This window comes from Amborella trichopoda, chromosome 7 (assembly GCF_054954075.1).
Source record: "Amborella trichopoda isolate Santa Cruz 75 chromosome 7, AtrichopodaSantaCruz75HAP2 v2.0, whole genome shotgun sequence".
NCBI classification, from domain to species: domain Eukaryota; kingdom Viridiplantae; phylum Streptophyta; class Magnoliopsida; order Amborellales; family Amborellaceae; genus Amborella; species Amborella trichopoda.
The window spans coordinates 32,014,848-32,028,549 of record NC_142342.1 but is presented as its reverse complement, the minus strand read 5'-3'; the positions used below and the strand labels follow the sequence as shown (position 1 = coordinate 32,028,549).

Below are 13,702 nucleotides of genomic sequence, written 5' to 3'. Positions count from 1 at the left end.
ACCACAACAAAAGTACCCTTCAACCATTTTGTTGAAACTCACCCTTTCAAATTCACAAAAGTACCCTTCGACCATTTTGTTGAAACTCACAACCCTACCCTTCCACCATTTTGTTGAAACTCCCAACCCACAAGGCAGACCGCCACAACAAAAGTACCCTTCAACCATTTTGTTGAAGAGACAGACAACACTCAAAACTGTTTCCATTAAAGCATGGCCATATGACATACGACCATATCCTTTTCTTTACGAGTAATTACTAAATTTTAAGATACAAGAACACCACCATGTAAATCTAAATAATCATGATAACAGTTACATGATAAATACAGCCAATAACTACCCTTTCAAACTCAACCCACATGCCAGACCACCACAACAAAAGTACCCTTTCACCATTTTGACCATTTTGTTGAGGAGAGAGAATACATTTTGTTGAAGAGAGAGACAACACCAACTTGTAAGGATGGTCCGAAATATACCCACCATAGCACACCAACTTGTAAGGATAGTCCGAAATATACCCACCATAACTTGATAGTCCAAAATATACCCACCATAGCACACCAACTTGTAAAGGTAGTCCGAAATATACCCACCATAACTTGCAAGGATAGTCCGAAATATACCCACTATAGCAAACTAACTTGTAAGGATAGTCCGAAATATACCCACCACAGCAGCATAGGGTGAACTTTCTTTGATAAGCAAACCTCCAGTTGAAAACAACCACTCTCTAACCCAAAGACGCACCAGTCAAAGCCTTCTAAGAAGACAGTGCCTGCTCAGAAGGCAAGGTTGCCTGCTCAGAAGACATTCGAAAGTACTCCAACAATGACCCAGCCTTCCTTTTTGCCCTCACTGTCCCACTCTCTGCCAACTCTCTCACAGCCTCTTCAGCCCCCAGCTCTCGTGCTAGGCTCAAATGTTGTGCATCCACAGTACACAATCCCAACAAAATAGAAGCTGCATTCTCTCTATTCCTTGGTGACCCAGTCCTCAAGAACTCGACCAACATAGGCACAGGCTCTGCCTGCCCAATAGCTGCCTTCCCCTCAGGATGGGTGACCAATATCGCCAAAATCGCTAAGGCCTCATCCACCATTCCACCACCAGGGTCCATCAATAATCTCATCAAAGGCATCACCACCCCAGCTCTCACTGCTCTCACTTTGTTCCCCTGGTAAATACATAGATTAAACAATGCCGTAGCTGCATCTTTCTTCCCTCTGGGACTTCCTTTACAAAGCAAATCCACCAATGCTGGGATTGCCCCTGCCGCCCCAATAGCCACCTTGTTATCATCCACCACGGAGAGGCTAAATAGGGTTGCAGCTGCATTTTCTCTTGCTTCCATACACCCACTTTTTAGCACATCAACTATGTCGGGTATAGCACCAGCCATGACTATACTTCCCTTGTTGCTATCGTTGATGGAGAGATTAAGGAGAGCTGTCACTGCATGTTCTTGGGTTCGGGGATCAGGTGATGAGAGAAGGTCGACTAGCAAGGGAATGGCCCCAGCTTTGGCTATGCAAACTCGGTTATCAGCGTTTCTCTTGGCTAGCAAGCGAAGCTCACCAGCAGCTGCCCTTTGTTCCTCTTGGTTCGTGCTTGTTAGCTTTTGCAACAGGTTTTCGATAGCTGCTCGGTCACATCCTGAAGTAGATTTTCCACTTTGGCAAGCTGCTGCTCTTTTTGGGAGCTCGACACCGTTGTTTTCGCACCATTGTGCGATGAGGCTCCTGAGGACATAGTTGGGGGTAAGGACAGTGTGTGGTAGCATTTGTTGGGTCTTGGGGCAAGTCTGGTGACCGGCGTCAAGCCATTTCTGGATGCATGATTGCTCGTATGTCTACATTGCAAAGGGAATAGGAACGAAGTTAACAAATTTATTAGCTTGGTCTATGAACTCTATGCAAACATTAACACCAACACATTTTTTCAAAGAGCAATCCAGTGTAAATTCTATAGACAAACAATTTGAATTGTTGATTTGTCTCCAACAGCTGTATTAAATACTCGGCTCAGCCGTGGCACTTGGCCACTGGCAGGGGCGAGTCTTAGTTGACTCGGCCAAGTCTGCACACCCAAATAAATAAGATAAAACTTCTGCCAATTTTGGTTAGAATCAGGAAAAAATAATGATAAACAGCAGAAAAACCATCTAAAAAATGAGAGGAAGTTCTCCAAAAATAAAAAACTCCTTTAAAATCATATTCCACAAAAAAAGAGAAAAAATAGAAAAATCATAAAAAAGGTAAAACCATAAAAAAGTACAAACAAAACTACTGGGCTTGGCACCCTGCCAAGCGCGAACAACTGGATTGAAACATTATAATCAACTAAAATGCTATTAATACATCTTTCAAAAAAAAAGAGAAAAAATAGAAAAATCATAATTTCATGAACCATAAAAAAGTACAAACAAAGCTAAATATAAGTTAATCATAATTGATTTAATCTTTTTTTTTTGGGGGAGGGGGTGGGGGATTGGGGGAGTGGCTTCGGCCTCAGCACCCTGCAAGCCCGAGCAACTGTACTTGTGCAGTGCATTTACACTAGCTTCATCAATTTTTTCCTTAGAAATCTAACTGTATGCTAATTTCTTCTTTATGTTTTGCTTAGTCCATTTTTTTCATTTTACATCCCTTCAGTGACGCTAATTCAATCCTTTGTACCATTTCATGTTTGGGGAAGCAAAGGAGAAGGCTGGTCCAAGAAGGGTCAATTGTGTGTCTATTCATTTACAAAGTTAACCTTTCTCAAAAAAAGAAAGGTCAATTGTGTGGTGATTGATCTTTTTGGCTAGCAAATGTACCTTTTTTCAAGAGAGGAGCAAAAGAGTTTTTCTAAAACGTTAATTACAGCAAGGGATCCTATGATGTTTTTTTTTTTTTTTGAGAAAGAATAGTCTGCCATGATGTTATTGCCTAGCATTACAAGTAACATGTCATTATTGATACAAAATGAACTTAGGCCAAGGCAATTTGAGATGTTGTCTGGAGATGCGTCAAGCGATTCATTGGGGATGTGAGACTTGTTGCCACTTCAGGAATCGATCCTATTGCAATAATATTCTCATAGAATAATGCAATGCTTTTCGTATAGGTGGAAGGCCTCATGTTAGGACTGACAATAGGCTTGGAAGCCTGGCAAGGCTACCCCCCACCCCTCCTTGGCCGGCCCCTGGAAAACTAGGGCCTGGGCTAGAAAATGTGCCCCGCGAGGCTGGTCTTGGGACAAGGCCACAACCACGCCCACCATACCTGACCCGGCCCTGTGCTGATTTTTATCTTGTTTTTTTATTTTATTATCTTTGAATCTAGTAAGCCAGGCCCGGCCAAGCACCCTCGGCCCTGTCCAGGCAAGGCTCTGGCCAAGATCGGTCCAGCCTGTTGCCAACACTAATCAATGTTATCAGGTGGGTGTAGACAATGCCCATTACTATGATTGTTGGTAAATATTCTAGACAAGGTCTAGGTGCCAACCACTGCCAACAGAAGGTTGGTTTCTTTTCGTCATACACTTTGGAAAGTAAATTCTAAGGCCATATCATCAGCCTGCAATGACATACAAAGGGATCCCTCGTTGATTGTATGATTTCTCTCACCATCATGAGAGCCATTGTTCATTGTCCCTCCCCTCTCTGTACTTCCTTCAAGCCCCATCCTTCTTCCCCTTTATTTCCTCTTTCCCAGCTTCTCCGTTTCTTACAACCCCCTTACGCTCTCCTTTGCATAAGTATAAATACCTTACTGTTTCTTTGCATTAAGTGAAACTTGATGCACACCGCTTTAGAGCCCCATGTTGATTATTATAATCATCATCATCAGAGCATTTTCTCAACTATTTGGGGTCGACTACACGAATCTTGGTCTGTCATTCTGCTCTATCAAGGGTCACACCCTTAGTGAGGTCATAAATTCCTATATTTTTTCTCAACACTTTTAAATATGTCCTTTTGGGCCTACCCTTGCCCTTTTGAGCCTTCCAATTGAGCTAACTCGCACCTCCTAACTATTGGGTCCATGTTGCACATGGATAACTCACGTAAGTCTACTATCTCTCATCATATTGCCTATTGGAGCCACACCTAAGTTCTCCAAAATGTATTAATTTTGAATTCTTTACGTTCTTGTCTTGCTACTCATCCATCTCAACTACACTCATCCTATGGGTATGTTGTTTCTTGACCACCCAACATTCCACCCCATAAAGCAAAGTTGGTCTCACAGCTATACTGTAGAACTTGCCCTCCAGCTTCATTGGTATGTGAAGATCACATAAAACTCTGATTGCACATCTCCACGTCGTCCACCTAGCTCTAAATCTAGGTGCGACATCTTCCTCAAACGCTCTATTTTCCTGGATTATTTAACCAAATATATCAAAAGTGTACTCTTTTTGTATTTCTTGGCCTCCAATCTTAACTACCTAATAAAACTATAAAGAGTATAATAATATTTACCAGCCACTAACAAAATTTGATTACTTGAATGAAAAAAAAAAAAAAAGACTCCTATAATCTGCTAACAACAAAATATAACTGTATTTTTGAAACTTTTAATCATATTCTATTTTATCTCTTTTCCTTTATGCTTTGTTTCTGTTCAGTAATGAAACAAGAGGATTATGATTTTCTTCTTTGTCTTCCTATTATTCAGTATCCCTTTCCATAAACTACTGATTTCAGTTGTTTTTCTATAAACTGGAATGCACATTAGAACAACCAGTTTTACTACAAACACAATTTTTCGTTATAACTAGGAGGGTTACATCCTGTTTTGTGAAAGAAAAGATTAGATTAATATTGAATGGTTGATTAAGGTTATCTAACAGCAAATGCAACTCATGCAAAATTGCTCGAAAACATAATCAGTGAATCACTTAGATCATTATGTTTTTATCATATGAGCACTTCATGCATCAAAAGAATAGTCAACGCATGGTTAAACTAATTTGAATTCAAACCTGTCCTGTGGCAACTATGACTGGGTCTCTCATCAATTCAAGAGATATTGGGCAGCGAAAATCATCAGGGATGACAGGGGATCTGGTTTTCTCCATGCTCTTCTCGCTTTCAGAGGCTTCAGTATCTACATTCTCAGAGAGTACATAGTCCTTTAACTTTTTCAGCAAAGCCGACATCTCTTCAAAAGTTTCACCAGGGTCTCCCCCACTAGAAATAACCATATCATGAAGGGCATGTGACTCTTTCTTGAGATCATTAATTGTTTTTAGTTGAAGTGATTCTGAAAGCCGTTTTAAAACAGCTGGATCAGTCTCTTTTTCATTTCTTGCTGTGGAAAGATCCATGTATAATTGCATATCAGGTATGTCCATCCTTCCTTTTGCTCTTTTAAATTGCGCATGCACTAGTTCAACCTGGAGATTACAGATGGATTATCACTCGTAGTAAGTTAAAAATTCAATTCTAGCTGCTATAATAACATTAGTTCAAGGTTAATTTCAATTCTATGTGCCACAACAAGACTGCTTCATTTCATTTAAAAGTAATTAGAACTGTTGATAAAATAGTACCTGTTCTCGAACTTCATCTGATACATCAAGTTTATCATAAGAAATCCCATTTAGTGCCTGCTCCAGCTGGGCTGTCACCTCGTTAAATTTGTTCATGATATCCTCCCTTTCTAGAGCCTGCAACAAATAAATACATTGTTAAAGTAATGCAAGTATATAGGGAAAGAATCAGCTTTCACAAGATAATTAGCCTGCTTTACATCTAATATGATGGTTCCGAATATATGCAGCGCTGCAACAATTAAATAACCATATATGGTTTTTTTAATGAAAAATAGCCAAATATACCAAACCCTTGCTTAGGAAAATACTTTGAAGTTTGACAGGTATCAAACAATTGACAACCAGATCCCAAGCACACTAGAGCTGTATCCAAACCCTTGCGCATAGAAAACTATGCATGAAAGGCATCAAACAATAGACAACCAGATCCCAAGTTAATCCATGGACTCCCTTCCTCCATCCCTCCACCCCAAATCCAGCCCCCCCCCTCCCTCCAGCACGCACATGCATTCACACAAAGAGGTAGTGTAGATGAAAATAGAGCCTAAAAAGTGAACACTAACGCTATATACAGCCAATTGGGTGGAAGTAGATATGTGCAACTTGGATTCCCTCCATCCGTCAAACACGGGTTTGCACTTACACACAGAGGCACGACAGATAAGAATAGAGCGTAAAAGTGAATCATCATGCTATGTATCGCCAATTGGGTAGACAGAGATCTGTAAAATGGGGATTCAAAGTCACCCTAACCTCAAAATAGTTTAAATGCCACTTGAAATTTTTACAGTGGCATTCCAAGTGAGGCAGACTTGCCCAGTAAAGCATATTCTACTTACTCAAACAACTACATTCAGTGGCACATGCGTGGCATCACAATTGTGGTATAGACTTCCAAAAAGATCTTCTATCTGGGCATATAAGATAACCACAAATCACTGGTTACTATTGTCCTTCTTGCAGTGTACTTTTTTGCGTTCCACAAAAATATGCAATTTCCAGGAATTCATGGTTGTTCCAGAGGAGCTCTAAGTCTTAAGATAGACTTTGTGATTACTGAAGCGAATCATGAGAGAGAGAGAGAGAGAGAGAGAGAGAGAGAATATTTTCTTTTATTCATAGTTAGTAGCGACAGACCACATTCATTGTTGACAATTGCTCAACAACAAATATTTGGCTTTTGGACCTTGGTTATCTAGAAACACTCCCCCTTTTCCCCAACTATCACACTGATTAGATGGTACCCAATAATGTAATCAGATGTGTGAATCTGTGAAATCCTGTGACTGAGATCGAATCAATTTCTCCAACCTGATTTTGGCAGTCCGTGATGTCCTATAAATTCCTTTAAAAAGTGGGGAACAATAAAAAATAAATTAAAAATGCTTGGCCACAATTTTTAAAACTATTTTTCTTAGATAACCTTCAAAAACAAAATTCGTCATAAAACAATTTGCCATGCATTGATCAGAAAACCAAACGCTACAGTTTGCTATTCCCAAACTAGGTCCTCCTGATGCTGCAAAATCTTATCTTTGATTACAAAGGTGCATACCTATTGAACACCCAAAACCAAAAGTCACCTAAATATTAAGGTTTTACTCGGATTGATCTCCATTAATAGATACGGAGTCGATCAGTTCATTTTATTTTTGAAAGTTAAACCAATGAACTCTTTTTCTTATTTCTAAAAGCTAAATCAATAAAATACATCCAAAGCTGCAAAACAGTTATCCTTCACATTTTTTTCATCAAACCATGAGAATATTCAATAAAAAGCTACCCATTTCAACGAAACAAAATTCGTTTCAAGAAAAAAAAAAGAAACAAAAAAAGAGAAATTTGGATACCTGATAGAGCTTACTCCCTTCATGCCAAAATCTTAGAAGCTCCTCGGCCGATAACAATGAGTTCTTTAGAGAGACAAAAGCTGTAACTGATTCATCGTTGAGGGTCTCACTACTCTCCTTCAACTCTTCAAACAGAGGACCCAATAGCTTCACTCTCCTCACCAGATTGTAATACTGTTTCCTCCATGGATTTCTCCATTCTGGAAGCTCTGAGATCTCCTTAACCAAATCAATCAAAGACTGCACTATATCTTCTCCTTCTTCGCTCCCCATCATGAAGGTATACAAAGGGCCTCACAGGCTGTTGCAAAATGTCCAATAAGAAAAAACAATCTGCAATAGATTTTGGCCTGCAATGGTCCCTTGTTTTGCAGAAGAAAACCCAAAAACCAAATCGCTGGAACTTGCAGGAAAAAAACAATACAAATTATGTATAGGACTCTCCTCTGATACTAAACCAGGAAATTAACGCCTCAAATTACAAAGAAGAAACCTGTAAAGAGAACCCTTTTCTTGAGGTCAGCACCCTTCAAGCTGAGAAGAACCCTAAAAAGATTGGCTACTTATTTTAGAGAGAGAAAATCAGAGAAAATAGAAAGTCTTGGGTTACCGAGAACCCTAGAGGAGGGAAAGGAAAAGGGTTTTGAGAATTTGCTCTAGATTCAGATAGATAGGAGAGAGAAAGATTCATATGATCGCATGAAATGAAAGGTCTCCGCTCGGACAATTCCTAGAGAGAGAAAATGCATATTTATATTAAGAAAATCAATAATAATAATAATAATAAAAAACAAGACCACGATTCTATGAAATTCCTTTTTTTTTTTTTCAAAGTACTACAAAATAACACATCAAAATTAAAAAAAAAAAATACTTAAACTACACTTTTTACTTTTACCATATCGAAGTATCTCTTCTCTAGCCCACCAAAACAGGGCTCGAGTATTGTGTAAATGCAATAGCGCACTAAAATCCGACAGTAGATGTTTGCAGTTCGACCGGCAATCCAACTTATTGGATTCCAGGGTTCCTGTATTGTATAAAAGATAGTTCGGCAATATTCAGTTTTGGTCTTCATTTTAGGGCGACAATATGGTAGTTATCTTTAGGTAAAGAGCAATTAGAGCTATGTTTGCAATTTGACCTTTGTAAATGGTAGTTATCTTTAGGTAAAGAGCAATTAGAGCTATGTTTGCAATTTGACCTTTGTAAAGGGCAGTCCAACAGTAAATGTCATTGGATTTCAAGGCTCCAATATTACGTAAGTAACAGTCTCATAGTACTCCGTTTTGGTATTGATTTTGGTATTTAAATTTATATAAAGTGCGGTTAGACAATAAATGATGCGCTCCTATAATACGCTACTAAGTTCTAATAAATCTCACCAAAATGATTTTTGAGAATAAAAAAAGGTATTCCGTCTAGAAAATGATTTTTTTTTTAGATTTGGAAAGACTCGGAATCTTAGACCTTAGGTTAGGCTCCGACCAGTGTTCCGAGTTCGGTTACCGTCACAAAATAAGCAAGCAACACCCGTAGATTTTACGACAATTAGCTCATGCAAGAAATAAGACGCAAGTTTTATCACTAAAAAAAAACCTTGGGGAAACTATATTTTATGGGAAAATCCATTGATTAATCTTTTGACATGTGGACATTATCTTTTCTATTTGATTAGATGTAGGATGTCGGTAATACTTTGTTAGATGCAAACTATGTCCCTCTCAATTGCCTGATATTATTTTTATTAATTTTTATGAATTTAAATCGATTCAGCCAATCCGGAATACCATATCAGTACAATGCATAGGCTATCCAGAAGGTGATTCCAGAGTTGTGAAACAATAATTAGATGATTTGGAATTCAAAAAAATGCTTGAAAAAATGATTTATAATTGCATAAACATTTGAAAAAATAATCCTTGACTTTTGGATAAATAATTAACAAGGTGGAGGGAACTATTGCCTAAGTTAAATTTCAAATTTCTTAGAACACCCCTAAAATATCAGTCAATTGATTGAGCCATCCTCGGAAAATGACCACGGTATTTTAGTAGTTTCCCGGAAAGTCAAGTGCAGCGCCACTTTAGTCTTCGCATTTTATTACGCACTTTGACCGACGCGTATTGAGGTGGGCCGCGTCAGGACTTCCACTTTCGATGAGAGGGTCCACGTGAAATAATTGTAAAGAAATAGTCGCATTTGGCCACTAATAACGCGTATTTATAGCGTATTTCTGCGGGAGCACATCGTACATTTTTGGGAAATTTTCATACGAAAGTTAGTGATCCACTTTAGGATCACTGGATCAGTATCTTGGAAAAATAAATTTTAAATTTTAAGTTTATAAATACCTAGATTTCACCGATGATCTATATTTCAATATTTATATATATATATATATGTTTCAATCATCATCATAACTTTTCCCAATTACTTGTGACCGGTTTTATATCACGTTTTAATATTTAAATGATATTTTTATATTTTTATTTTGTTTCTTTAGTTTTTAAAGTTGATGGGAAAAAAAATAACCCCAAAAATGAAGATCCTAAAAAGCAGTCTTTGATAAAGGCTTCATGCTTTAGGAGTGAGTGTGGGATATGCTAGGAGGGAGCATAAAAACTTTTGGCATGCCGCAAGCACCTTTCAAAGATGGGAAAAGTTTATATAAAACCGAGACTCTAAACAATCAAATTTGAGCCTACATCAAAATTTTCACTTGAAGAGGTTCTTTTGATGCCCAAATGCCCTCAAATTGTTCATCTCAACATCAAGATGCATGGACATGCAAAAAAACTGGATTTCAAATCTTGGAAATCGCGTATTTTGTAACGCATTTTTGGACCGTCAATTTTCAAGATTTTGAAGTTTTCATGGATTTCTCAATTTACACTATTTTTTAAGCTTTAAACTTTATAAATAAAGATGAAAATATATTTTAAGGCTATCAAAAAGATTTTCAATATTGAAGACAGTTTTCGACACTATTTGAAGGTAGGCTCTAATTTGATTGTTTAGAGGCTAGGCTTTATGCAAACCGCACCCTTCAAACATTATGTGGAATTCTCACCACAATCGTGGAGTATCTAATTTTCCATTGGTTAGGGAGTTAAAAAGAAGAGTAATGATCCTATGAGACCCTCTCACACCCATATATATGGGACCCCAAAGGATCTCTATTAAATATGATACAGATCTCTAGAAAAGTCAAGTCCCACATTTATGTGATAACTTTTCTAGAGATCTGTGTCAAATTTAATGGTGATCCTTTGGGATCCTACATACATGGGTGTGGGAGGGTCTCATAGGATCATTACTCTAAAAAGAACTATACATGGATAAATGATTATTCGGAAGAAGAAAAAGAAAAAATGTATAGTTTGCCACGCCCTAGGGCATTGCAAATTGGTTCGCTCAAACTAGGGCATTTGCCACAAAAAATGGCGTTCAGCTAGGGTTGGGATTGGATTAGGGCCGCCGGGCCAACTGTTTCTAATTTTGCTTATCCGAACGCCAGTCCAGACAAAACCGGGGCCCTTTTGACATAATCAAGGCTAGCCCCCCCAGATTAGGCCCAAGCCTAGGGGCAATCGGTTGGCCCAGTTCTATAACAATAAGGCATATTCCACAAAATGTAGCTCGAGGGTCAGCTAGGTGTGGGATTGGGCTAGGGCCACGTTAGCCAGCTGACCTTGCTCCATTATTTTTGCACTTTTTTTTTCCTTTTTCTTTATTTTTAATTAGGCTCAGCCCGGCCATGACCCTTTTTGCTTGGTCAAGGCTAGGCCGGCTTAGGGCCAACCCTATGGGGACCCGAGCTAGGTCCATCCTTGGCCCTGCCCATTTGTAGACACCTCCCTCCAAATTTCAGCTAAAGAAGCTCTTAAAAACCTCGATTCTGAGTCCAATGATCACACAAACCTTAGTACCCTCTAGGCAACCTAGACCCAATAAAAGTATCCCAAAATTGCCCAAAACTTATCCCAAGTTGAAGTAGAACCTGAGATCGAGATCTTTTCAACGGTCAAAGAATCACCCAAATCGGACTTATGATTAAATAGATCCAGAACATGACAATTTGGTCCATGTACCACCCAAATGTCGAGCCTCGGGGTGGGCCATGCCGCGACCCGACAGGCCCAAACACGACATGATGATGCAGTAAACGTGTTTTTTAATTTGATAAAACCAAAAAATAAAGATAAATCCAAAAAAAAACAAAAAAAAAAATCCCCACTTGAAGCCTATAAATACTCCTCTCTAGAACCCAAAAGGAGAGATAAAAAAGAAAATAGGACATAATTCCTGGAATTAGTAAAAATAGCCTAAAATACCCAAAACTAGAAAAAAAACCTTAGTAAATTTCTAAAAAATTAAGAAAAAGTCCAAACAATCCTTAAAAATCCTAGAATTCGTATTTGATTTTAGAAGCCCTCAGAAAAGCCTAGGTAGACCCTACCTAAAATTTTTCAGCTTTTTCCCTACCTTAGGAACCCTATATCTATGTCAAAGAACCTTAGATCTACCAATTCCAACTAGCAAAAGGCATCCAAAAAAGTAACGGGTGATGCTAATTAGAAGAGCAGCCTGATCCAAGCCCAAAACTCTAGGTTTCGGATCCCTAGAGCTAATTATTTATTTTTGTGTGTAATTTAATTTTATTTCTTCATTTAATTCTTTGTTATGTGTTATTTATTTTTGGAAATTAATTTATTACTATATTTATTTAAATTGAAAAGTGTTTTTTAGTCAAAATATGGAATTGGAGTTGACGCTGCCAATGGACCCAAGAAATAATCAGATCTGAATAGATTTTTGTTATTATTAGGCCCATAATTCAAGTGACCCTACTTTCTCTACTTTTTAAAATTTAACTCAGTTTTGCAAAGATTTGAGCAGATCGGAGCATAAACACCATGATCTTCTCACCCTTTGGTCAACATTCCATCCCCTTTAGTCGTAGGTGCTCGTTCTATTTTGATTTGAATGGGCTAGATCTCCCGAAAACAGTAAATATGGCCGGCCCCTCGAGTGTCTCGGTGATACAAGCAAAGAAAAGATGAATTCCAATTACCGACCAATCCTTATTGTTAGCCCTACATGCTTACATAGAACTCACATGAGAGGTAAACTACCTTTTTGGTAAAAGATGCAGTGATTAATTATTATGAAGGTCCAACTGGTTCATTTGGAACTGAGAGTGTACTCTTAATTAGGTGGCATTGAATGGACCTAGGCCTTGATTAGAATCACAGCTAGATGATCTAGGCTGAAATTGGTAGGTGGGTTGGGGTGGCAATGGCCAGGTCATAAGCTTGATTCCAAATTGTAGAGGAGGTCATAAGCTTTCCAACGGTTTAAGAATCATTCAAATCCGACACAATGTTTGAAAGTTATGGCTGGAAGAAATTTGTTTGACAAAATTCCAGTTTAGTTCAACGATACGATTCACATCGTTTGGCCTAGTGGACTAGACAATTTGGCTATGATTTTTTACCCAATCTAACCTAAGAAACCTAATCTGCCTAAGGCCCTAAGCCTATGTAAAACCCACTAATCTTGCATAGAAAATGATACCAAAAAATTATAGGAAAATCTTTATAAAATCCCCAAAATTTCCAAAAAACATAGCAAAACCTTAGAAAAATCGTAGAAATTGTTTAGAAATTAGAGAAACAAAAAATACAAGGAAAATTTCCAAAAATCCCTTAAATTTGCCTAAACCTTAGAAGCGCTAAAATAAACCCTAGATATAAGAAAAACCCCTAGGTGAAACCTTAAGACAAGTCTTTACAATTTCAAAACCCTAATTCAATATTTAAAACCCTAAGGTACGGGCATTTTGTGATATTTGAGGCCATGGCGGTAAACTAGTCGATGAAATCAGTGAATGGTTCGTCCGGTCCTTGTTTGAGGGCAACTAGTTCCCCTATCGAGACAGGTCGCGGTTTCTTAGTACCAAAGTGAGCGACGAATCTTTTGAACATTTCTCGGCATGTAGCCTCGGGGTAGTCCCTAACAAACTAGTTATACCAACTAGTGGCTCTCCTATGAGACTATGGGCGAACATCGCTTTTAAGGCAATTGGCCAATCTATGATTGCTGGAACTGCTAAAAGATAGTTGGTTATGTGAAGGCTGGGTCGCCTTTACCACCAAAGCAATTTCGAAATTCCGTGGGTAAGAAATTCATAGGTAGGTCAGCGAATCTATCTGGGTAAGATTCATCATAAGGCTCGATGAGAGAAGGATCATCGACCCCTAACCTTTGAAGTACAGCATGCATAATTTTCATTTGCCCTT

General features: G+C 38.4%; 1 protein-coding gene across 1 annotated transcript; it reads right to left on the bottom strand.

Annotated features, from left to right (window-relative positions):
- Nucleotides 1–200: 200 nt before the first annotated feature.
- On the bottom strand, nucleotides 201–8,065 carry PUB14 (plant U-box 14). Its single transcript, XM_088871096.1, has 5 exons — nucleotides 7,891–8,065; nucleotides 7,398–7,794; nucleotides 5,545–5,661; nucleotides 4,975–5,388; nucleotides 201–1,855 (listed from the first exon to the last, which is right to left on the bottom strand). Exons 2-5 carry the CDS (start codon nucleotides 7,671–7,673, stop codon nucleotides 767–769), a joined length of 1,896 nt encoding a protein of 631 aa, XP_088727222.1. The 5' UTR covers nucleotides 7,674–7,794; nucleotides 7,891–8,065; the 3' UTR covers nucleotides 201–766.
- Nucleotides 8,066–13,702: the final 5,637 nt, after the last annotated feature.

Bases quoted from the DNA above. Each gene is read 5' to 3' on its own strand.
- PUB14 (XM_088871096.1), bottom strand. From the start codon at position 7,673: ATGATGGGGAGCGAAGAAGGAGAAGATATAGTGCAGTCTTTGATTGAT. The intron at 5,389-5,544 runs GTACTATTTTAT...TGTAATCTCCAG, and splicing joins CAGATGAAGTTCGAGAACAG to GTTGAACTAGTGCATGCGCA. The intron at 1,856-4,974 runs GTTTGAATTCAA...TTTGCAATGTAG, and splicing joins TCATAGTTGCCACAGGACAG to ACATACGAGCAATCATGCAT.